Source organism: Pyxicephalus adspersus, chromosome 2 (genome assembly GCF_032062135.1).
Source record: "Pyxicephalus adspersus chromosome 2, UCB_Pads_2.0, whole genome shotgun sequence".
NCBI lineage: Eukaryota > Metazoa > Chordata > Amphibia > Anura > Pyxicephalidae > Pyxicephalus > Pyxicephalus adspersus.
The window spans coordinates 131,269,038-131,293,524 of NC_092859.1; the positions used below are offsets into that span (position 1 = coordinate 131,269,038).

At 40.2% G+C, this 24,487-nt stretch overlaps 1 protein-coding gene across 2 annotated transcripts in view; it reads left to right on the forward strand.

Moving 5' to 3' along the window:
- The window catches only part of GALK2 (galactokinase 2), a 101,122-nt gene that overhangs the window by 69,412 nt on the left and 7,223 nt on the right, over positions 1 to 24,487 (forward strand). For both annotated transcript variants that reach the window (XM_072402411.1, XM_072402410.1), the window contains exon 9: positions 8,936 to 9,137. In XM_072402411.1, the coding sequence (XP_072258512.1) occupies positions 8,936 to 9,137 (202 nt within the window). The remainder of the gene's footprint in view (positions 1 to 8,935; positions 9,138 to 24,487) is intronic.

The window sequence follows — 24,487 nt, forward strand, 5'->3', positions numbered from 1 at the left end:
CCAGTGTCCAAGCCATCACACTGCCTCCCCCATGTTTTACAGATGATGTGGTATGCTTTGGATTATGAGCTGTTCCACGTCTTCTCCATACTTTTTCTTGCCATTATTCTGGTAAAGGTTGATCTTGGTTTCATCTGTCCAACGAATGTTTTTCCAGAAATGTGCTGGCTTTTTTAGATTTTTTTACTTTTGAGCCCCTAAAATGAAGTGATTGTGTTGAAAAATATATTTTATGTTTAAATATAAATATATTTTTATGCAATCATTTTGTTCAACCCACTGAAATAAAGCTGAAAGTCTGCAGTTCAACTGCATTGTTTCATTTAAAATTAATTGTGGTAATGTACAGAACCAAAATTAGAAAAAAGTTGTCTGTCTAAATATTTATGGACCTAACTGTACATTGTTAAGATGACCTGTTGAAATTTAAACCGAGCATTGGAATGGGGAAAAAGATGATTTAGGTGTCTTTGAACGTGGCATGGTTGTTGGTGCCAGATGGGCTGCTCTAAGTATTTTAAAAACTGCTGATCTGCTAGGATTTTCACGCACAACCATCTTTAGGGTTTATGGGGAATTGCCCAAAAAGGGGTAAATATACAGTCAGCGACAGTTTTCTGGGCAAAATGCCCTGCGAATGCCTGGGATCAGAGGAGAATGGCCAGACTGGTTTGAGCTGATAGTAAGGCAACAGTAACTCAAGCAGCCTCTTGTCACAACCAAGGTATGCAAAACGGCATCTCTGAATGTACAACATGTTAAACATTGAACCTGCTGCAGATCACACAGGGTGCTACTCCAGCAAGCTAAGAACAGACACCTAAGGCCACAGTTTACAGGGCTCGCTAAAATTTGCAAAAAACATTGTCTGCTCCAATGAGTCTTGATTTCTGCTGTGTACATATTATTAGTAGGGTCACAATTTGGCATCGAGTATGTGAAAGCATGAGCCTATTGTGCCTTCTGTCAGGGGTTCAGGCTGGTGGTGTAATGGTGTTGAGGATACCTTTTGGCACACTTGGGGCTTCTTAGTACCGACTGAGCATCATTTACATACTTACGTTCTTTAAATAGCTATTTGATTGCTACGGCAATGATTTATTTTCATGCACTTACACATAAATAAAATTTCCAAATGTTTTTAAAAGTTTGTGTAGTCCAATGCATTATAGAAGTGCAGGAACGAGCTATATTGGTGCACACGTGTCATAAATTAGTCCACATTATGGGAAAGTGCACTTATCCTCTTAAGGATTTACGGTGTTGCAGTAACTGATGACTGAATCCATATAAGTCAGTAGAAATAAATCACAAAACACATGCAATTAATGTATGTGCTATGCATTAGGATGCATAGAAGAAATATGTTGCAAATACATTTTTGATGAACAATCTCTGTGCCCTAAATTGCATTTGTTTTGCGATATCAACTAAAACACACTTGCATGTGTTTTGTGATATTACCTTCACAATGAAGTGTGGAGATTTATTCCCAGCTTACATCCATATTTGCCAATAATGCGTCCAGCCCAAAGCCGGAATATATATGGAAAAAAAAAATTTGAACTTGATACACTAAATTCCTATTTTCTCATTTACCCTGAGATATTTTTTACCCTAAGCTCTGTCTGCCCTCAAAAGATTTTTCATCAAGATTGGGAATCACTGACTTTAAACCACGTTGTACTTTAACACACAGATTTTCTTTCTTTTAATCAAGGCCAGACACTTAATTTTGGATATCTTGAGCATGCTGTTTTGTAAAGATTACAAAAGATTTTCTGATCCTCTGGTTGCTGTTAAAGAACCATTGCCTTTGCCAATACATAACGTGCCGAGCTGAGAGAACCATAAAGTTTTTTAAGGTAATCTGGCCAGCACAGAATTGTTTTACCAAAGGGTGGTCTAGGAATCAGTCACAGTCATTGGCAAAGCTTTCACAATAAAATTGAAACCAGACGTGTTTGTGCTTCATTCTTTGGGTTACTACTGTTCGATGGTGATTTACAAGAGTGTGTGAGCTATGGAAATCTCTCACGCAAGTCCGCATACATCTTAAATGGATACACATTTTCAAATCGACATTTTTTTTATATCACATCATAACTGAAAGCATAGTTAAGTAGGCTTCAGCCTTAAACTTAAACCACCAGATTATGCAAGTCTCTGGGGCCTCTAATTGTTCTCTAATATGGCAAATCATGTGATATCATCAACCATGGTTGGGTAAGTTAAGGCTTTGGTAAAGCTGTTAAAACATCTTTTTTTTCTAAAACAGTGTTAAAAGCAGTCATTGGAGTCAGATCAAGAAAAGTTCTTCACTTAAATATGTTCTTTGTCCACTAGAATAAGTTAGTCTTCTGGATAGCTAGTCACATTATAAGTCCTACAAAAACTTTTATTGTGGTCACAGAGAAAGATTGACATATCTAAAACAAAAATGTGTATATATATATATTACTGCTTACTATTTGCTGCATTATTATTTTTTTCACTATTTTCCCCACCACTAAAATACATTTTTTTGCAAGAGTAATGGCTTTTAGTTACTGTAGTATATTTATAGGAAAGTATAGTTTCTGCTTTGAATGGGGATTTTGTAGGACTACAAAGTAGCTCCCTCACTTCGCATTTACAGAGCCTAAGGTAAGGTGTTTTGGAATTCAGAAAGAAAAACCTGGCAAAGATGTTAGTTGTTCTATGTTTTTTTTTCTTCTTCTTCATGACAAAAAGCCCCTTTCCCTCTCTCTTTTAACAGGATGAGATAACAGTTCACTTTCCTTATGGTTGTGGCCACATATAGCGCTATGTAGACTTTTACAATCTCCCCATTCTGGTTCTTAATTGTAAGTGTCCTTGTGTATATTGTAATCTGCTAGTCACAGATTAGCAAACTGCAGAAAAGAGATTAATTGTAACTGTTCTAAAAATAAATTTAACGCAAGAGAAAGTTTCCTGTTTTATCAGGAATCTGCATTAATGGTTTAGCAATCAATGCGTGGGAGATTGCAAAATGTATGTATTTCAAGATCAAGAAAATTGTGAAAGTCATTAAAGAACTACATGACCAATTTAGGTGGTTACAACCTTCTTGTATGTGGACCGAAGGAAGGATCCAGAGAATAAAAGGAGAGGCATGGCTTCACTCAGGCTTCTTGTTGCCATGCCTTATACTGCAAGGCACAGCCACCATCATTGACCAAACACACTGCAGCATAATGCATAAATGGGAACTAATGCTCCGCGTATTGTCTGATATTATTGCACATGGCTCACTGGGCCTGATTTAATAAAGCTCTCCAAACTGGAGAAGACACACCTTCATCAGTCAACCTGGGTGATCCAGCAAGCCTGGAATGAATATGGTCCAGGACTGAAAACATTTGCTACAAATAGCAAATGACTTTCAAGAAAACCAATCCAGGTTTGCAGGATTACCCAGGTGCAACGTGCAGTGAACAGCTCTCTACTGCTTATAGGGAGAATGAGGCTTTAGAGAAAAATTGCTGATTTTCTGAGAGAGTGAATAGAGCTGTAACCAGAATGTGAATGAGGAGGAATGAGGGAAGCACCATAGTTCACAAACATTTTACCCATCTGACTATTTTTTTTGCTCTAAATACTCTGGGTAATGTGATCAAAAAGTTTCCTTATAATTCAGTAATAAATTTACTTTTATGGATTTGGTGTCATTATGTTTTTGTTGCAAGTCACCAAATTCTGCTATATGTATTAAATTTAGTTTGACAACAGGTACACTTTAAATACCAAGAGTCTGGAGGAATTTTTGTTCAATAGTGCAGCATATGTGATAGAAAACCCAGAAGTTTAAATAACCAGAAACACATGTAATCCTTCCCATTTTTTTCTATGTTCAGACTATAATTTTCAACATTTCAACATAATTGATTGCTGCAGCTATTTCCTTTTACCCCCAAAGACATTTTTCTATGTGTGCCTGATGGCTACAAAACCTGGATAAGGCCCCTCAGATGTCCTTGTGAAAGACCTGGGCCAGATTTTGTAACCAATGCCCGGTAAAACATACAGAAGAATTGGACACTGACCTGTGATTATGACTCTCATCTGTTTCCTTATTAACTTCTAAATTACTGTGAAACTGTACATTTACTAGCTTGTAGTATAATTGCTAAATATTTTAGATAAGATTTTTTTTTCTGTGTCATGTGAGAATTTAACAGTATTTAATGCAACAATGCTGTAACGCAGTGTTTCTTAAGCAGGGTTCCATACATACATACATGTCTCCATTCAATCCCTTGTCACTGCTGTCTAAATATTACTGAATGATGTGATATGTGGCTGTGGCCTTACAACACTGGTGGCCACAGTGATTCAGTGTTATCTGCCACTGTAATTTTCATTTTTATTTTTTTTTAATGTTTCTATTTGTTTTTTCTTTTTGTATTTCTTACTTTGTGGAACATGGAGAATTTGTCAACAGTGGGAAATTTTACCTAAAGAGTATAAATCCAAACAATATTTAATAGAGTGTAATTAAAGCAGCTTCAAGACATGTCCAGTCAAACTTCGATGGTAATATACAGTTAACAATCCACCTTCTTATCCAGGGCGTTTGTTTTTCATCCAGGTGCTTGCCAGTCACAATGCTGATGAATTGCTCTAGTTGCTTTTGGGAAAACAAAGGGGGCCATTTATCAAGAAAAGAATATTTAGATAAAAGATCACCACTTTTTTCCTGTTCCTTTGAATTAAGTACTAATTGAATCTTTTACCAACTGTTTTTTAAAATGGAGATCAGGGCCCATATAGTTACATTGCAGCCGCAATCACCACTATTGAAAGCGGTGATTAAAGTATTTGCAACAAACATCTGCATTTTATTCTACAGACCACTTCTATCTATACTATATAAGTGTCAAACAATATTGGACAATTTGAAAGTGGAAACCAGACTTTGGAACATTTATGAATGGGGCAAACACAAAAAATAATATATGTGTATCAATAAAAGTGTTTTTCTGGAAAACAGGCAGTTTACCCTTTTAGAAAATTCCCCCTGGCCTCTAGCTTCTGATTCTGCAAGACAGAAAGTTTTCAATTCAACCCACCATTCATTGGCACTTCTCTATCACTACTTTAGTCCCATTTCATTGCACTTCACTAGATGATTAGAATGATGGTAAGCTTCTGATCAGCCCACATTTCCCAATATTTCTTTAGTAAAACTTCTCTGGAAAAGATGTTTTTGACATGACTTCCCCTATACAGTCATGTTTCCTTTTATTCTTACCCAGTATTTAAATAGTGCCAACATATTACGCAGCTCTGTACAAAGTCCATAGTCATGTCACTAGCTGTCCCTCAAAGGGCTCACAATCTAATGTTCCTACCATAGTTATATGTCTTTACCACAGTCCAAGGTCAATTTGGGAGGAAGCCAGTTAACCTAACTGCATGTTTTTGGAATTTGGGAGGAAACCGGAGTACCTGGATGAAACCCAGGCAAACACTGGGAGAACCTGCAAACTGTATGCAGATAGTGTCCTGGCCAAGATTTGAACCTGGGACCTATTGCCACAAAGAGTGCTAACCTCTGAGCCACCATGCTCCTTTTTCTTTGATTCTGCATTGTCAGAGTTTAATGTGGCCACTAAAATCTGTCCAGTGAGCATAAACTCTCCAAGAAAATGTTACATAGAAATCTAAATGATTATTAAAAATTGACTTTCCATCAAATGTCCAATTTCCTGTTCTTTAGGGAACGCAACAATCTAATTGTTATATGATGAAGAGAGACTATTACCGTAATAAAAATAGGATTACATTTTGTATAATATACTCCTATTGTATCTTTGTGTCATTCAGTCCCAATGATCATGAAATGCAGAAAAAAGAGCAGAATATACAAAAAAAAGTGCAAGTAAGGAACACAACGATCCAAGAACTTGAGTAAGATCTTCAGAAAAGTCTAGTTAGGCCACATATTGGGCACTTCTTTCGCATTGTAATTTATGTACAGGACCATAGTTAATTTGAACATTCTCCACCCTATTTTAATGGGAGATGAAAAACACATTTGCGGAATCCCTAAGCAAGATACAAATTTGCTTAATGTAATTTTGTTCTCAGAGTTTTTATTTTCAAAAACAAAGTCTTATTGTCACAACTAAGTTATGAGATATGGTTGGGTGTGCTTGATATATAGCATAAGTATACAGACTGTAAAATTTCCTGATTTTCCTTAAACCCGCTTATAGGCAGTGTAAACAAATGATTTAATGACATATTGTCATATAAGAATTGGTACACTGTTCTCAGGAAGTATAGGGCATATGGCATTTGTTTTGCTACCATTGAAACTTAGTAAATTTCTAAGAATATTGTACACAGGAGAACCCAATGCCTACAATACCCTACTTTTTTTACGTCTTCAATTTAGACCAAAGTTTAGACTGAAGGGTCAAAACCATTATTTGTGCACAACTGTCAGCATATGATCAATACCAATTTTACCTTATTTTAGCCAGTCTTGTGATCTAGAGAGATAAATCAGCCAGCTCCTGGACCTCCCTGTAGAAAACTGCTGCAAAGCAATGCAGGCTGGTCTTCAACCCTCTCCCAGTCTGTATGTGGACTATAAAGCACCAGCAATGCACTGAAGCTATTCCTGGCCTATTCCCTCTTGCTTGTGTTAGTCTGAAAGCTAGTTTTATTTACATTTTTAACTTTTAGGTCTTTAACTGGATTAAAATGTGTATACCTACTTGATACAAACTCCATGATATGTAAGAATGTCAAAAAGTTAATTTAGAATAGAACACATTAAAAACAAGAGTTTACTTATCCTCTAGAAAGGATATGTAAGGCAGAAGATAAATTGAATTGGCTACTATGAATGCTATTTAGCAAAGTCTGCAGTGGTGCTGGAATCAACTCCAATAAACCCCTTTTTTATCTTCTCTTTTCTATTCTGTTTTCAGTAAATATTCGTCTCCATCCTATATTAGTTGGAATACTCTCAGGACTTCATGCGGTAAAGTCAATTAGGAAAACAAACCAATCTGAAAAATAAAAGTTTTTATTTTAGCAGCTTTGTGAGGCCAGCAATACAAATGTTGCATGGGTGAAAAAGTGAAAACAACATTTTAAAATAAAATATACACAGTACTTATGCAATCTAAATATAATTTATCTTGGGTTTTCATGTATGGTAATGGAATCTGCCGATTTGTGACACTGTTGCTGTGTAAGTTTTGTGAGGCAGTGGATGGCAGGATAGTTTTCATTTAGGTTTCTCACCTACCTATGGTGAGACATTTTGTTTGAAGGTTCTATGCTGTGTCCCGGTGCCCTGGACTCCACTTCTTACCTGGTACCAAGACTAAAATCCTTAGTCAGATATGCACAGGCATTTATAGGTGTAAGCTGACTAATGTTCGGGGTTCTCTCTGGCTCCGGTGCTGTGGTGTGAAAAGGCTGACCACTGAAAGAACATCAAAAAGGTATAAGAGCTGCTTGTCTGTTTGGGAATTCCATTAGGGGCATTTTTAGTTAGGGATGGATTTGAGTTAATACTATAGTGGCTCAGACAAGTAAATGTTCTGTTTTTTGCTATGGATTTTGTTTGCTGCCTCAGTGAAACAAAAAACTGCAGGACAACCCTGTATGGACTGTGCCTGGTTGTCCTATTCTCAGTCAGTTGAGCCTGTTCCCCATACAGTGTTAATATTGATGTTATAATATAATATTGTTGTCCACCCCTTGTAATGAGACATACAAGACACCCTTACCTGTAATACTGATACTTCCTTACTGCCATGAGACATTTAAATAAATTATTAAAATATGACTTTTTACTCCATTTAGTTTACCTATGTCTAATGCTCTATAGCCAGTGTTATGTTTTCTTTAACAGTGCTTCTGTAAAGGACTACAGCTGCTCCGTTACATTCATTCTTCTATTGCACAAGTTTGACTGCTACAGTCTCAGGGCTTGTATTTCCCTATGCCAATATTCCTGGTCAATCAGAAAAAAAGAACACATGCAGCATTCTAGCTAGCAGCTACACTGTGTCCCTTGAGTCAGTTTAAATTCAGCATTTCTGTGTTTCACTGCAGTGAATTGTACTTTTAAAACAAGCTTGTCATGAAAAATTGAAAACATCTGAATGTATTCCTACAGCCTACGTAAGAGGGAATTTCTGTGAATATATAATTACTGTTACCCTGTGTTTTATGAGATGTATCAGTGGCAAAACGCCTCCCTCTAATTTTCTTTTTTATGAAATGTCAACGTAAAAACTTTTATTTGACATACTTTAGTAATGGCAATCATGGGATGGTCTGATCTGTAGAAGCATATGAACTTGGTTATTTCTGATAAAAGGACTGTGCTCATTGTTATGAATACCGTATTAAAAATAAATTAAACTATGTAATTCCCTATATAGTAGAAGTTTTAGGATGACATAGCAAAAGAAAAGTGTCAATGAAAATCTATATTTGTAACCAATAGTGAAATATTTTAAAACTATATAGTGCATTTTCTTACATAATCCATTGATTTGTGATCAATTTATGACTTTGCTATATAGATCAAAAGATATCACAATTCAATAGGCCTGATTCATTAAAGCTCTTCAAGGCTGGAGAGGATACTCTTTATTCAGTGAAGCTGGGTAATCCAGCAAACCTGGTATGGATTTCTTTTTGTTAGCAGATGTTTACAATCCTGCACCAGATCCTTTCCAGGTTTGCTGTGTCACGCAGCTTCAAATGTCTATTCTCTCCAGCCTTGGAGAGCTTTAATAAATCAGACCCAATGTGTCAATTGCAGCAGAAATATTAAACAATGCAACCATGTTCAGAATTGCTTCAATTCAGTAATATTCTCTTCTCACAAAACAACAAATGCTCATAATTTATTCTTTATATGTGATTTCCCTTATAGTTTCCACCTTCAAGCTATACCAACGAGCAAAGCATGTATACAGTGAAGCAGCCAGAGTTTTAGCCTTCAAGAAGGTTTGTGATGAGGCACCTGCCAATGCTGTTCAGCTGTTGGGAGACCTTATGAACCAGAGCCATGTGAGCTGCAAAGACTTGTATGAGTGCAGCTGCACTGAACTAGATCAGCTGGTGGACATCTGTCTGTAAGTTTTTACAAATATAATACTAAAAAAAGCTTTTTGGCTTCCTGTTTGATTAGATAATGAAACCATGACATTGGTTTCCACACATTCTACACCTTTGGCGCCAGTGTAACAAAGTGTTTAATTTCTCCTTTCATCTGTACACTGTAGAGGCATTGCTAACCCTTCTGAAAATAAATGGATAGATGGTCAGTATTTATATTCTTGTGGTTTACCACAAAGTAAATGATTTTTAAGCATGTGTTCCCCCTCTGGAACATGTGTAAAAATCTGAATGGTGCTTTTCTAACATATATAATATATATAATTTTATTGCATATTGCTTTTTACTCTAAAAATGATTGACTTTAGAATGGAGAAATAAGTCCTGTAGGAAAAAATTATGTCCACCGTACTAATATAAAAAACCATACTACAATTATAGATAAAGGGAATATATAGTACTTAGCCCAGGCTAATATTCTAATGAAAAATGACACATGATGCAAATCACATATAACTGAATGTCATAACAACGTTCACTAAAACTTAAAAGCATGTAATCAAACCGATGCTGCTGTGGGGAAAACGTCATAGTTTTTGTCATATTTGAACTCATACTAGGAACTACTGACATATGTAATACATATAAATCAACAAATACAGATTACCAACATATACATAATATCTGACATGTCTGTTAAAATTAAACAGTCATCGTAACAATACCATAAGGGTTGGTGGAATAAGATGCACTGTACAATATCAATAGCAGCCCATTGTGTTGTGGTGTGCAGCAGTATTGGTGTGTTTGCTCACTACTTGAACAGTGGAGTGGGTCATATTGGGAGTGTTAACAAATGTGGAGTTCAAATATTTAAATATGATTGTAAAAATTTGGTTCAAACTGATTTATACAGCACTTGCCGCAACTAAATAATTCCTGGTCCCTAAAGTAGATACACAGTATGTATACTCAACACAAATACAGTGAATATGGGGAAAAATCACCATTTCAATATATTTAGATTTTGTTGCTTTGCAGCCTGAAATGAACACATATAAAAAAAATACTTTTTCAGCTGTATTTAAATTATGAAGTGAAAATTTTGGCTTCCACTTGTGATCAATTGTAATAATTTTGAATAATTCAGCAAAAAAAAAAACGGCAATTGCTGAAGCATTTCAGTGCTTTAGTGCAACAGAAAGCAAACAAATTATGGGTGACAGGCAAGAGCAGACATATAGAGGTGCAGTGTGTGTAGCTGCAGAAGGGCCCCAGGCCCCTCTGTTGACAACAGAGTTGTAAGAGGACCTCTCGTACAGCTGACCTGACAAAGGGACCAAGCAATGCAACCAAATACAGGAACACGTGTTCCAATGCATTTCTGCTGCTCTTTGACACTTTATGCTTGCCCACCCAGCACCTGTCTCCATCCATGCCCCACATCCTTCCTCATCCTACCTTCATCACTGCCTGTTACCTCATTCCCCCAATGCCCCCACCCATTGAGTGAAATACAAGGACATCCACAAGTTGGACATCTGGATGGGTTGGGTGAATTGACAGTTGGTCGGGTGAATTGACCCCCCCCCCCCCCCAAAAAAAAAAAAAAAAAAAAAAAAAGGCTTTCTCAATTGCTAGGAGCACGGAAAAGTCAACAAGCCAAGTAGGCAATGTAGATTTTACTAATAAAATCCTTTTTACCTATTTGGTTCCTGATTTAAAGTTTTTTTGGAAGGATTTTCAGTTTTATACACCAAGTTACATAAGACAGACTTGACAGAATTAAATGAAAAATGTTTGTAAATTGCACACTGCTCCCAGCAATCTCATATTCATCTACATAATATACAAGGGCACAGTAATTACAGAGCTGGCAGTGGTAACTGAATGCAGATGGATAATGATGAGCATAAACATAATATGCGGTTTTGCTTTGTTATGTATAGTATAAATCATATACAAGCCCATAGATAATTCAAATAAAATTCACCCACCTAAATGTTTGCGATGAGAAACACATTGCAGCAACCCCAGGCAAGATAGTATAATAGTTTTAAATTACTGTTTTTCCAGAATTTTCATCCCCAATCAATAATTGTCAAGCTGGATTATGAAATGAAAATGAATTAATTAATTTTCTGTGTACCTGTTTAACACTAATAAGTATTAGCATTAGTGAAAACATTGTACTTAGGCTAAGTGCACACGGATGGTCATTAAGCATTTCCCAGGCACCTAACAGCCTGAGCCAACAAGAAACAGTCAAGTTAAGGTACTTGCACTACATGCATTACATTAGGATGTAAAATTTATAAATGTGTCAATGAGCTGCATTATTTGTGTTATATACTTTAAAGGAACAGGAAAATAATTTTATTTTTGCTTATGAGGTTGCTTTTAATATACATTAATTATGTTTGGATCAAAAGAACCTACTTCAGTTTACACTGTAGACAGCGGAGTTGCGTGAGGATCTCTCATGCATCCGACCTGACAAAGGGACCGGAAAATGTAGCCAAGCACAGGAACTAGAAAGCCTCCTCCACAAAAAAATATGTATTATTTTGTAATGACAAACTTATTTCCAAATAGAAGCCGTAGTTGAATTTTAAAATTGTCATGGCCCATAAAGGGTATATATGTGTCAGTGCTCAAATGGAATAACTCAAATGGTTTAGAATAAATAAATCATCTTTATATTGCCTGGGTATTAATGATTAGCCTGTAAGAAAAACGATTTGAGAACAGTAGACTGTCACTTTAAGCATATATCCTACTTTATCCAGAAACAAGGTATATTGAAGGTTATATACATTACTAGAGAGTTGGCTAGTACTAACGTAGAAGCTACAGAGATGTCAGAGAGCCCTACCAATGCCAGATCTTAACAGGGAGTTTTCAACATCATTATATAAATTGTATGTATACATGTAGAGGGCTTTCTATGTGATGTAGAAATCTATTTGACCAGCTCACATAAACGGTATAAAAGGCAGTGCTTGTCACATAATAAGTACTGATCTAAATTTTTGTACAGAAATAAAAAGAACACATACATTCTGTATACAAAGCAATAATAAGTCTTAAAACCCAATCCTATAGTTTTAAATGTTTTCCTCTGCAGGTCGTAAAAGAAAGGAAAGCAGCTTTCACTGTAATATATAATATATAATAAAGCTGAACTTGGCTTTAATCCTAAATATGCAGTTCAGTATTGGAAAACGGATTGCAAAAAGAACTGTAAATAATTATACAGAGAACACCTAAGAGCAACTACATTTACCAAGGGCAAAGTGAATCTGCTTGTAGATATGAATATCTATAATATTTTTTGTCCAGTATACTTCTTCTCATCAGTTCCAGTCTTTTGTTACAACTCTATTTCACACTTGTAAACAAAGTTCCCTACTGACATTTATGTCTTGTAGAAGTAGACAGGAAAAAAGTTCAGTAGGAGGTTATGTATCTGTAGAACAAGTCCATGCACCTGGCAGAAATAATTCATGTTTAAAATACAGATGGGTATAATTTATGCATCCAGAAATGTGCTGTAGCTCCAGTAAACATAAATTTAAGGTGAGATATGGAAAAATTCCTGTAAATATAATAGAGAAGAGCACTTCTATATATCTCCTGGAGGGTCCTTGTACACTTTCCACTTTATTTCCTCAGGACCCATGTACCTTTCTACTCATTTTTGTACTCTCTATATTCGTATCCTGACTGCTCCACCTTCCCCTCCTTCCTCTCTAACATTTCTCAGTACTTATCCCCAGCTCTCCTTCTGTTTGTGCTCTTTTCTCTGCCATCTGTGCTCTGAGGTCACTACTCTATTTTTGCTATTTCCCCCTATGGCAGCTTTGCTTTCTCCTGTTGTTAATTTTTCTTATCTGTGGCTTTTGTCTAATTTCCAGGTATTTGTGGTGTTGCTTTCTCTCACTCTTTCCCTTCTGCCTTCATTTAAATATTTCCAGGAAACCTATCTATATGGCACAGTTTCTTCTTTTTCACTACCACTTTAAAATAAACTGGGTTTTATTAGAAATTTGCAACTTCAGGTTAAAATATTTAATCAACATCCTGTAATATGGTGGGTTTGGACTGATTTTAGGCAGTAAATCTCTCTTGTCCCAGGAGTTACGAGTTGTTTTCCCCTCTCTTTTGGTATTTATTATATTTTTGTTTCCAAGAAGTTCTAGGCAGAAAAGGTTTGAAAGTACAATTATACATTTGACATCTGTTTTAGATGCTTCTGCGATCATTCAGAATTCAAGAAGGGCATTTGACCTACAGTTGAGCTTCTGATCTGTTTCAAGAAGGTTTGGCATTCCGGTAGACATTTAAAAAGAAACAATCCCAAAAAACCCCTAAACCCATCAGTACGACCCTAGCTGTGAAAGACGACCAGATGCAGGTACAATACTAGATGCTGCTTGGGCTACAATAATTTATATATACACATGCTCTTGGAACTGGAACTAGTTATAATCCTACTGTTCTACTGCTTGCACGTTTGGTTGGATGTTAGACTTGTGCATACAGGACAAGGATAAAAGTTACGTAGCATCTGATTAAATTAAAACTAAAGCTTGCACTTTTGCATTCCGTAAGGATTTTAGATAATTTAGGTGAATCCTGAATTAAGGTAAATCCAATTAGATTAGACTTCCTCTTGGCTCCAGTGCTGTGCCTATTTTAATTACGCGCTACTGACTGAATGTCAACCATTTCTACATTTTAATAATTATTAATAATAATATAATTTCTTTTAAAGAATGACAGAGAAATACAAACAATGATACATGAGGACTGTCAGCTTTCTGTTTTCCCTACCCTCCTTGCTCTTCCTTCTTTGATTGACTGATAATTTCTGGGTATCCTGGAAACCAAAGCTGGCGCTCCACATGTGCAATTTTGCCAGACCCACCCAAAGCAAACATGCAGGTTGTATTTAGTGGTCTTCTTGAGTCTACTTATGCTGCTTTCCTTCCAGTTTACCTTTTCTGTCTGCAAATCTTGCCCTTCATTTCCTTGTTCTAAGAATTCCTCTGTCCACATCGGTCTGTTTATTCTGTTAATTGGAAACATCCTGATCTTCTCCTAAGTGTCTCATATTCCTTTATTCTATCTGATCCTCTCAAATGTATATGTGTGTTTATGTATGTGTGTGTATATATATATAGTAGTTTATATAGTATATAGTAGTGTGTGTGTGTATGTATATATATATATATATATATATATATATATATATATATATATATATATAGTAGTATAGTGAAATACCAAAGTATACGAAATAATAAGACACATTTAGGACTCACAGTGTTGATGGTGCTGGAGCTGAGAGGGAGTTAAAGATTATATATTACACTAGATGTCCATCCTTTAATGCCACACAAGATAGGTTTGTAATTATTTTTGGGGGTTTGCTTTGTGTAGAGTATAGACAATTACCGTATTTTTCGTCGTATAAGACGCTCCGGAATATAAGGCGCACCCAATTTTAAAGGAGGAAAATCTAGAAAAAAAGATTCTGAAAGATTATTCCCCTTCTGATCACTCATGTGCCATTCATACCAGTATTCCCCTTCTGATCACTCATGTGCCATTCAAATTCCCTTTCTGATCACTCTCTACCTTTCAAATTCCCTTTCTGATCACTCTGTGTCATTCAAACTCCCCTTCTGATCACTCTGTCATTCAAACTCCCCTTCTGATCACTCTGTGCTTTTTTTCTATTGTACGGCAGTTAGGACAGGGAACAGCAGGTGGCGCTGTGCCGGCTTCTTTCGCTTTGCTTTACAGACAGGAGAAAACAGGATGCTGGCAGAGGAGAGAAGAGAGAGACATGCTGCAGCCAGAGACACATGCAGGATCCGGGTATCGGGTGAGTATAATATTTTAATTATTTTTTTTAACACATTTGTCGTATAGGACGCACTAACTTTCCCCCCCCAGTTTTGGGGAAGAAAAAGTGCGTCTTATATGGCAAAAAAATACGGTAGCTATACTCTACACAAAGCAGGAGAGCACTTACAGCAAGCTCTGTAGGGTCTGCAGTGCCATCCATCATACTTCTCTCATGACAGTCACCTTAACTCTAACATCTTAATTATGTAACCATTGGCTCTGTTCAATGAAAGATATTACAGTGCTTTCTCTTGAACAGAGAGAAATATCACAGATCTGTTATTCTTTGAAATTCAGGGGTAAAAAAAAGAATTTGTTGACCATATTAAAATGGGACAAAACTTTATACATCTTGTATGCACAGACTTCTTATCTAGTACCACGCTCCAACCTATCCACTCAACTATTTTCAGATGTCCTAGTTATCTTTGTGAGATGTCTGATTTCTGCCACACATGTAGATTCTGTTTAGATCATAGTCATGGATGTATAAAAAAAGTTTAATGCCTTTAGGTTACTGAGAATTATTCATTCATGAGTTCATTTGAAACTACAGACAATTTCAGTGATTTAGAGCAGTGTGTTACTGGAAGGTATTTAAATAGGCAAAGTTTCATTATCAGTGCTATAATATAACAAATAAACAACAAATAAATAACAAAAGAAAAGCCCTGATCCATTATTCATTTCCATAGTGATAAGTATAAATTAGATGGTGTAAAAGAACAATGAAAGTTAAATAAAAATGCAATGATTGTTCCCAGGAGTATGAAACCATAGTTCTATGGAAAACTTCCCTCTGGCAATACGGCTAGATTTTATTCTAAAAACTGGAAGTCCAACCCTCCAAGGGACAACAAGGTTGAAATCCTACACCAGCCTCCACTCTCTTGTGAGCTGAACTTAAATCAGTGGTGACGTGAGCTAGAAAAGGTCCACGTAAAGTTAAAAATATGTAATGTTTGGCTTTAATAAATGGAATAATGGGAACAAAAGGCTTTAATAAATAAAATAATGAGAACAAAAGAAAAGAAAATAATCAAAACATTTCACATATGCAGTATGTTGGCTCTAATTAGTAATGCGTTGACAATGAATCTTTTTTTTTTTTCTTTCATTTTTTTACCTTTTTCTTTTTTGTTAGCAAACAGCAACAGGACTTTTTGAAGCCTGTGGTTAGTAAACAGAATAAAGGTATAAATATTCTTTCTTTTGAATTGAATAAACCTAAGAAACCAAAACAGTTTAGACAATTAGGATTTAGACAAAATAATAAGGGAATATATAGTCTGTCCAAATTGCATCTTATTTCTAAATAACAAGAAGGTAGCACGCAGAACCTAAGCCGAATACCCAGAATGACTGGAATTTCGACCAGTGTGGAATAGAATTGTAAACAGTGCTGTTTTAGAACACACAAACCTCATCTGTTATGTTCAACCCTTTATCATGCCACATTCACGCTTTACAGAACAACTTTCATCAGGAATGTTTTGTATAAATACCATTAATGGTATAAGATAGCATAAAAATGCACTGGTGGATTCTTTAAGAGATAAACCAAATGCATTTCATAATATACATAGTCAAAAATGAATCAAGACCTAACTATTTTTACTGTGCAACTTTTTAAGTTATAGAAGCATCCTGATTTATAATTAGCCATTTGCAGCATTTATGTTAATCTGTTTACTTGCACATTACAGGGGTGGACTGGACTTTAATACATATAGTATATAGACTTTCTGCCAAGCCAAGCACAGTCATAACTAAACATATGTCTACAAATCATCAAAAACATGATTGACAATTGTGCTCAATAGCTCCCAGTTATATTTTTGTATGGAAGCTCTTCTCCTCCTGTGTGAATGTTTGTATCTGTCCGTCATTTGCAACCCCTATTTAATGTACAGCTCTGCGGAATATTTTGGTGCTTTAAAAATAATAACAATATTAATAATAATAATGCCTTTTTGGAGTAGCTCTGACTAGTGTTGTTGTTCGAATTCGGGTTGTCCTGATGTTTGACCTGAATATAGCTGTTCAAATTCGGTTCGACATGACCCGAATTTTGCTGGATTCGAAGCCCCGATTTCGGCCCTCCCACAATGCCTAAGGACCTCCCCCATAATGCCTAGGGCCCGCCAATAACAGCAGGGAGGCTCTTCTCCATGTTTGTTGTGCAGGCAGCCGATTGGCTGTCTGTCACTGCATGCCACTCAGGCAGCCATTGGCCTATATAGGGGCAGGGCGTGCCTGCATTTACCACTGCTGACAGAGATTTACTAGCATTACAACCTTTCTGTGCTGCTTGGCTTGCTTTGTCAAAGTAAAAAAAAGTGCTTTACTTCATTAGACAGTGTCACACTCACACTATTAGTGAGATAGATAGTTAGATTGTACTGTATTTGGTGCAGTCCTGAAATCTACTGTACTCAAATAGGTGTTTCACTGTTAGATAGATAGTCAGTGTGTTACATACTCGCAGCCAGAGCCAGGGTACCCTTCCTGACTGTGTGCACAGTATCACACTTGTACTGAGAGACAGTCACACAGACGCAGTGTATACTGCAGTATATAGTTTGTATACTGTGCTGCATATTACAAGCGTCACCACTGAAGTGCAGCATACAACACACACAGCGCACTTGCATTTTTGGGGTGGGCATTTTTTAATGTCCAGAGTGATGACAACACTATGGTCATCTGCAAACTATGCGTTTCAAGTGCTCAACACTTGAAATAAAGCAAAAACCCAAACTTGGAACAAGTTGCATGAGCACACATTTAAAAAGCCACCACCCAGTAACCTGGCAGGAACACCTGGTCAAAGCACAGAGCTCTGTACCACCACCTCCGCCTAAGAAGCAAGCTCAAACTTCTAGATCCTCCTCCGCTGCCTTTCCTCCTTCTGCCACCAAAGTTACCTATGGTGCTGCCAGCAATTTGAGTGGGGTATGTCACCGAGCATTACCTTTTTCAGACTCCACTAGCGGTGAGCAGGAGCTCCAACGCAGAACGGCTGCTGTTTGTCGCATTGCTAGCAGTCAAGACCAGGCGTCATTGCCATCCCCCACACCTTCTACCCCATCATCCAATCTTTCTGTGGTTAGCATTAGCAGCATCCAACCTTCCATCCCCCAGATGCTGGAGCGCAAGAGGAAATATAGCCCAAATGACCCCAAAACAAAGCTAATCAATGCGGCATTTGCACAGCTGATTGCATTAGAGCTCCCCCCTTACCGGCTGGTGGACTCCAGTGCGTTCCGTTACGCATTCTTCTGCGCAAACCCACAGTACGTTAAGCTAAAGCGACAGTATTTTGTGGGAAAAATGAATTCCTGCTTTGCATGAACACGTGCATAGCAATGTGTCCATGGCCCTGCAGCACAGTTTCTGGCAAGGTGCACCTGACAACCGACAGTTGGTCGAGCAAGCATGGAGTGGGAAGATATTTTTCCTATACAGCTCACTGGGTAACTTTGGTGGCAGCAGGGGAAGATGTAGCTGCAGCAAGGCCTGCATACCTACCTCCGACCATTGCACATCGCCATGCAATCTCCTCGACCTCCACTTCCACCTCCTCCTTTGACTCTTGTGCCTCAACCTGTTCCTCCAGGGAAACTCCCGTGGAGACCCAGCACCTCCCATTAGGCAGCATCTGTTCACTGCCAGCAATGACCTGCAGTTTGCACCGAAATGCACAATCCAGAGGTTGCCACGCAGCCCTGAGGTTGCGAAGCCTGGGTTTCCTCAGCCACACGGGCCCAACCATTCTAAGTGCCCTGCGGGAGAAGGAGGACATATGGCTAACTCCCAACAGACTCCAGCCAGGCAAGATCGTGTGTGACAACGGGGCCAATCTGCTGGGAGCCCTGCGTTGTGGGAAACTCACACACGTACCTTGCCTGGCTCATGTCATGAACCTGATAGTACAGCGCTTCCTTGGGAATTACCCAGGCCTCCAGCCGCTGTTGCTGAAGGCCAGAAAGTTGTCAGAGCATTTCCGCTGGTCGTACACAGCCAGTGCCAGATTGGCGGATTTACAGCAAAATCTCAACCTGCCAGTGCACCAGTTAATTTGTGATGTGGCTATTCGTTGGAATTCCACTTTTTACATGCTGCAGCGGCTGGCCGAACAACTGAAAGTGGTGGATTACGTGGCAGAGTCTGTTTGTTTCAGACGTATACCTACACTACCTTTCTTCAGCCCTGCGGAGTGGCTGCAAATGGAGGATTTGTGCACTGTATTGTCACCTTTTGAAGGGGCGACCAGGATCAGGCCTGTGTCAGTGACACCATCCCCATCATATGCCTGCTGGAACAGATGATGGTGAATCTCGGACACGACACAGAGAGGACGCTGCATCAAGAGATGACGTTTCAAACATCATCTCGGACATGTGTGCCTACTAGGCATAGTGCACACAAATCCAGGAAGAGGAGGAGGTGGAAGAGGATGAGGAGGACATTGCAGGCATGGGAGAAGGGGAGGAAGGGGCAGAGGAGGATATTGAGGGCACATGGCATCCATCCACCCAAACACAAGGCGGCATGTTCCATGGATGGCAAGACCAAGCGGAGGAGGAGGACAACCCTGTGCTGCTGTTCGACCCACAGGAGTGTGGCTCCAGAATTCCCTCAGCTGTGGGAACTTTGAGCCACATGACAGCTTTCATGCAGGTGTGCATAGCCAAAGATCCGTGCATACAACACATAAAAACAAAGATTGACGACTATTGGATTGCTACATTACTTGGTCCACGTTACAAGCCTGAGATACAACAACTCATCTTGTCCCAATACAGTGGACCTAAAATGCAGCACTACCAAGAAGTGCTTGTAAGGGACTTGTGCTAAGCCTTTTCGGCTGCCAGCAGCAGCAGGGATCCCTAGGGCAGTTCCACCAGCCATGGGAGCCAACTACCTTAAGCGGCATGGGTGGCAGCAGCAGTAAGGGTCATGTAAGCCAAACTATGCAGGCTTTTTTCAGCGGAAGCAAGCCGCCAGTCGTTCAGCAATTGCCAATGACACTCAGCAGCGCTACTCAGTCATGGTGCAGGAATTCCTGAGCTCTACATGGGACATCTGCAACCTGCAAAGCCAGGACCCACTGGGCTACTGGGTATCCAAGCTTGAGCAGTGGCTGGAGCTGGCAGAACATGCCATTCAGATCCTTGCCTGCCCAGCCGCAAGTGTGTTATCTGAAAGAGCGTTCAGTGCAGCTGGGGGCGTAGTGAGTGACAAGTGGATTCATCTCTCCGCAGAAAATGTCGATCCAATCACTTTTATTGAAGTAAGGCTTGGATCAGCAATGACTTCAACACCCCCTCTGCAGAGTGAACTGATTAGTCGTCAACTGCTGCACGACCTGCTGATACCTTGATGGGAAGAGCACTTTCAGAGCCTTCTGCATCTCCTTCTACTCCTCCTCCTCGTGGCCCTCTACCTCTACTCTGTCTCTGGGCTATAACTTGTAATGTAGCTGTGTAACTGGCTAATTTTTTTTTTTTATGGAGGCCCTCTGCCTCTATCTACTTTGAGGGCTATATCACTTGTAACAGAGCTGTGATTCATAATTAAATATTTTTATTTTTTGTAGAGAAATACAGAAATGTTTCTGTCTTTTTGGATAGATAGCAAGTGGTTTCAGAATTAAATATTTATGTACATCCATTCATGTCTCCAATAGCTATAGCTTCTACACTGTCCATAGTGGTGATGGCCTCAACCTATAATGCTGTCCTTGTCTCAGAGCCCACCGCCTCCTCCTCCTGCTATAACTGATGCTGCAGCCTGCCCAGTACCCAAATCTAGATGCCAGTTACTAATGATGTCCACACTCCGTCTCAGAGCCTACTGCCTCCTCCTCATGCTGTTACTGCTGCTGCCTGCCCAGTACCCAACTCTAGATGCCAGATACTAATTCCATTTACACTTCGTCTCAGAGCCCACCGCCTCCTCCCGCTGTTACTGCTGCTGCCTGCCCAGTACCCAACTCTAGATGTAAGATACTAATACCGTCCACCCTTGGTCTCAGAGCCCACCACCTCCTCCTCCTGCTGTTACTGCTGCCGCCTGCCCAGTACCCAGCTGTACATACAAGTTACCAATGCTGTCCATGCCGCATTTTACAATGTTTCAGCTAGCCAGATACTAATGCCGTCCACACTTTGTCTCGGGCTAACGCCTCCTCCTCAAGCTGTTACTGCTGCTGCCTGCCCACTACCCAACTCTAGATGCCAGATACTAAAGCCGTCCACACTTTGTCTCAAAGCCCACCGCCTCCTCCTCTTGCTGTAACTGATGCTGCTGTCTGCTTAGTACCCAACTCTAGATGCCAGATACTAACGCCGTCCACACTTGGTCTCAGGTCCTAACGCCTCCTCCTCATGCTGTTACTGCTGCTGCCTGCCCACTACCCAACTCTAGATGCTAAATACTAATGCCGTCCACACTTGGTCTCAGAGCCCACCTCCTTCTCCTCCTGCTGTTAGTGCTGCTTCCTGCGCAGTTCCCGACTTCAGATCCCAGATACTAATGCTGTCCACACTTGGTCTCAGAGCCCACCGCCTCTTCCTCCTGCTGTTACTGCTGCTTCCTGCCCAGTACCCAACTCTAGATGACAGATACTAATACCGTCCACACTTTGTCTCAGAGCCCACCACCTCCTCTTCCTGCTGTAACTGATGCTGCCTGCCCAGTACCCAAATCTAGATGCCAGTTACTAATGTCGTACACACTCCGTCACAGGGCCTAATGCCTCCTCCTCATGCTGTTACTGCTGCTGCCTGCCCACCACCCAACTCTAGATGCCATATACTAATGCCGTCCACACTTGGTCTCAGAGCCCACCGCCTCCTCCTGCTGTTACTGCTGCTGCCTGCCCAGTACCCAACTGTAGATGCCAGATACTAATGCCATTCACACTTGGTCTCAGAGCCCACTGCCTCCTCCTCCTGTTTGTACTGATGCTGCTGCCTACCCACTACCCAACTCTAGATGCAAGATACTAATGCCTTCCACACTTGGTCCCAGAGCCCACCGCCTCCTCCTTCTGCTGTAACTAATGCTGCAGCCTTCTCAGTACCCACCATTGCTGTCCATGCTGCTTTTTACAAAGTTACAGCTAGCAGATAGGAAAAGGCAGTTCCCATACACAGCAATGTCTCCAGTAGCTACAGCTTCTACACTGTCCATGTAGGTGATGGCCTTAATCTTTAATGCCGTCCTTGATCGGTCTCCTGGCTTACCTCCTCCTCCTCATGCTGTTACTTCTGCTGCCTGCTCAGTACCCAGCTCTAGATGCCAGTATCAAATGCTGTCCACACTCCGTCTCAGGGTCCACCACCCCTTCCTCCTGCTGGTACTGCTGCCGCCTGCCCAGTACCCAGCTGTAGCCAGTTAACAATGCTATCCATGCCACATTTTACAGCTAGCTTTAAGTATCAGCTAGCAGATAAGAAAAGGCAGTCCCCTACACAGCAATGTCTCCAGTAGCTACAGCTTCTACACTATCCATATAGGTGATGGCTTCAACCACTAATGCCGCCCTTGCTGTCTCAGGGCCCACCGCCTCCTCCTCCCAGTACTCAGCTCTAGATGCCAGGTAACAATGCTATCCACACTTCTCAGGGCCCTATCCACACTTCTCAGGGCCCACCGCCTACTCTTCCTGCTCTTACTGCTGCTGCATGCCCAGTACCCAGCTCTAGATGTCAGACTACACTCAAGCTCAACAGGGTCTTCTTTCCCCACTGATTCCGCCAAGCCCGTTCCCTTTCATGTGCTTTCACTAGATAGTAGGCCCTGAGATGGAGTGTGGATAGCATTAGTAACTGGCATCTAGAGCTGGGTGTAGTGCATCTTTAATGACACCCCGAAGTGTGTAATGCAAGTGTGTAATCTGAAATTTGTGATTGAACGTAGAAAGCCACGTCTTCTGCTTCATCCATAGGTACCATGCTTTATCAGATTGAATTTCTGTGTATGTTACCCCGGAACTGAGAAGTGGGAAAGCAGACCCTCTGTATATGTCAGGGGGATGAGATGGGAGACACCACTATGTGTAACGGGAACCGAGAGGTCCTGGATGACCACAATGAGCCATGAAGTTATTCAGCTCTGCAGATGTCCGGATACTTCTCAACAACAAGTATGTGGCTGTCCTGGGAGACTCCATTCAAAGATCTGTCTACAAAGATCTTGTGAAAATACTGCAGAATGATGAGTTTGGGACTGGGAACCAGTTCAAAAGGAAGGGTGAGATGTAATTTGCAAACGACACGGGGGATCTCTGGGTGAAATGAACAATGGCATAACTTACCGTGAAGTGTGTCATTACAGAACTGACCACCACCTTGTACGGTTCTATTTCCTGACCCGTGTCTCTTCGGAGTACATAGCGTGCTGGCCGACTTCGAACAGGGACCTCAGCCCGACGTTGTCATCATCAACTCGTGTATATGGGATATTATCAGGTATCATGAGCAATCACTGGAAATGTACAAAACCAACCTGGACCACCTGTTTATTCGGCTCACCAAGATGCTGAGCCTATATTTGTCTGGTGATATGGAACATGACCATGCCTGTTGGATTCAAAGCTGGTGAAGTGCTAGAGTACCCAATTCCTAATGTGCGCTGAGACATCATAGAAGGGAATTTCTACAGCGCCACTCTGGGAGATTTGCACAAATTTAATGTGATTGATATGCACTTCAACTTCTGCTTCGAGCTGCGCTCCAGAGTTAAAGATGCCACCCACAATTCAAATTAGCTCATTTAGGCAAATTAGGCTCATCAGAAGTATACCTGGATCCTGATGGCTCATATTGCTCAAGCCTGGGGCGTGCAGCAGGAAGAGGAGGTGGTGGGCTCTGAGATGGAGCGTGGACAGCATTGGTAACTGGCATCTAGAGCTGGGTACTGGGCAGGCGGTAGCAGTAACAGCATGATGAGGAGGTGGTGGGCCCTGAGACAGAGCAAGGACGGCATTAGAGGTTGAGGCCATCACCTATATGGACAGTGTAAAAGCTGTAGCTATTGGAGACATGAATGGATTAACGAAATTCCAATCTGTCCCTACCTACTATGTAGCGAAACCACCAGAAAGGGAACGGGCCTGGTGGAATCAGCGGGGAAAGAAGACCCTGTTGAGCTTGGGTCTAGTCTGGCATCTAGAGCTGGGTACTGGGCAGGCGGCAGCAGTAAGGGCAGAATTAACAATGCCATCCACACTCTGGCTCATGGCCCTCAGCCACTGTAGGGACAGTGGAAATCTCATTCATCTATTCATGTCTCCAATAGCTACAGCTTCTACACTGTCCATAGAAGTGATGGCCTCAACCTCTTATGCCATCCTTGATCCGTCTCAGGGCCCACCACCTACTGTTGCCGCCTGCCCAGTACCCAGCTCTAGATGCCAGTTAAAGCGGTCCACACTGCGTCT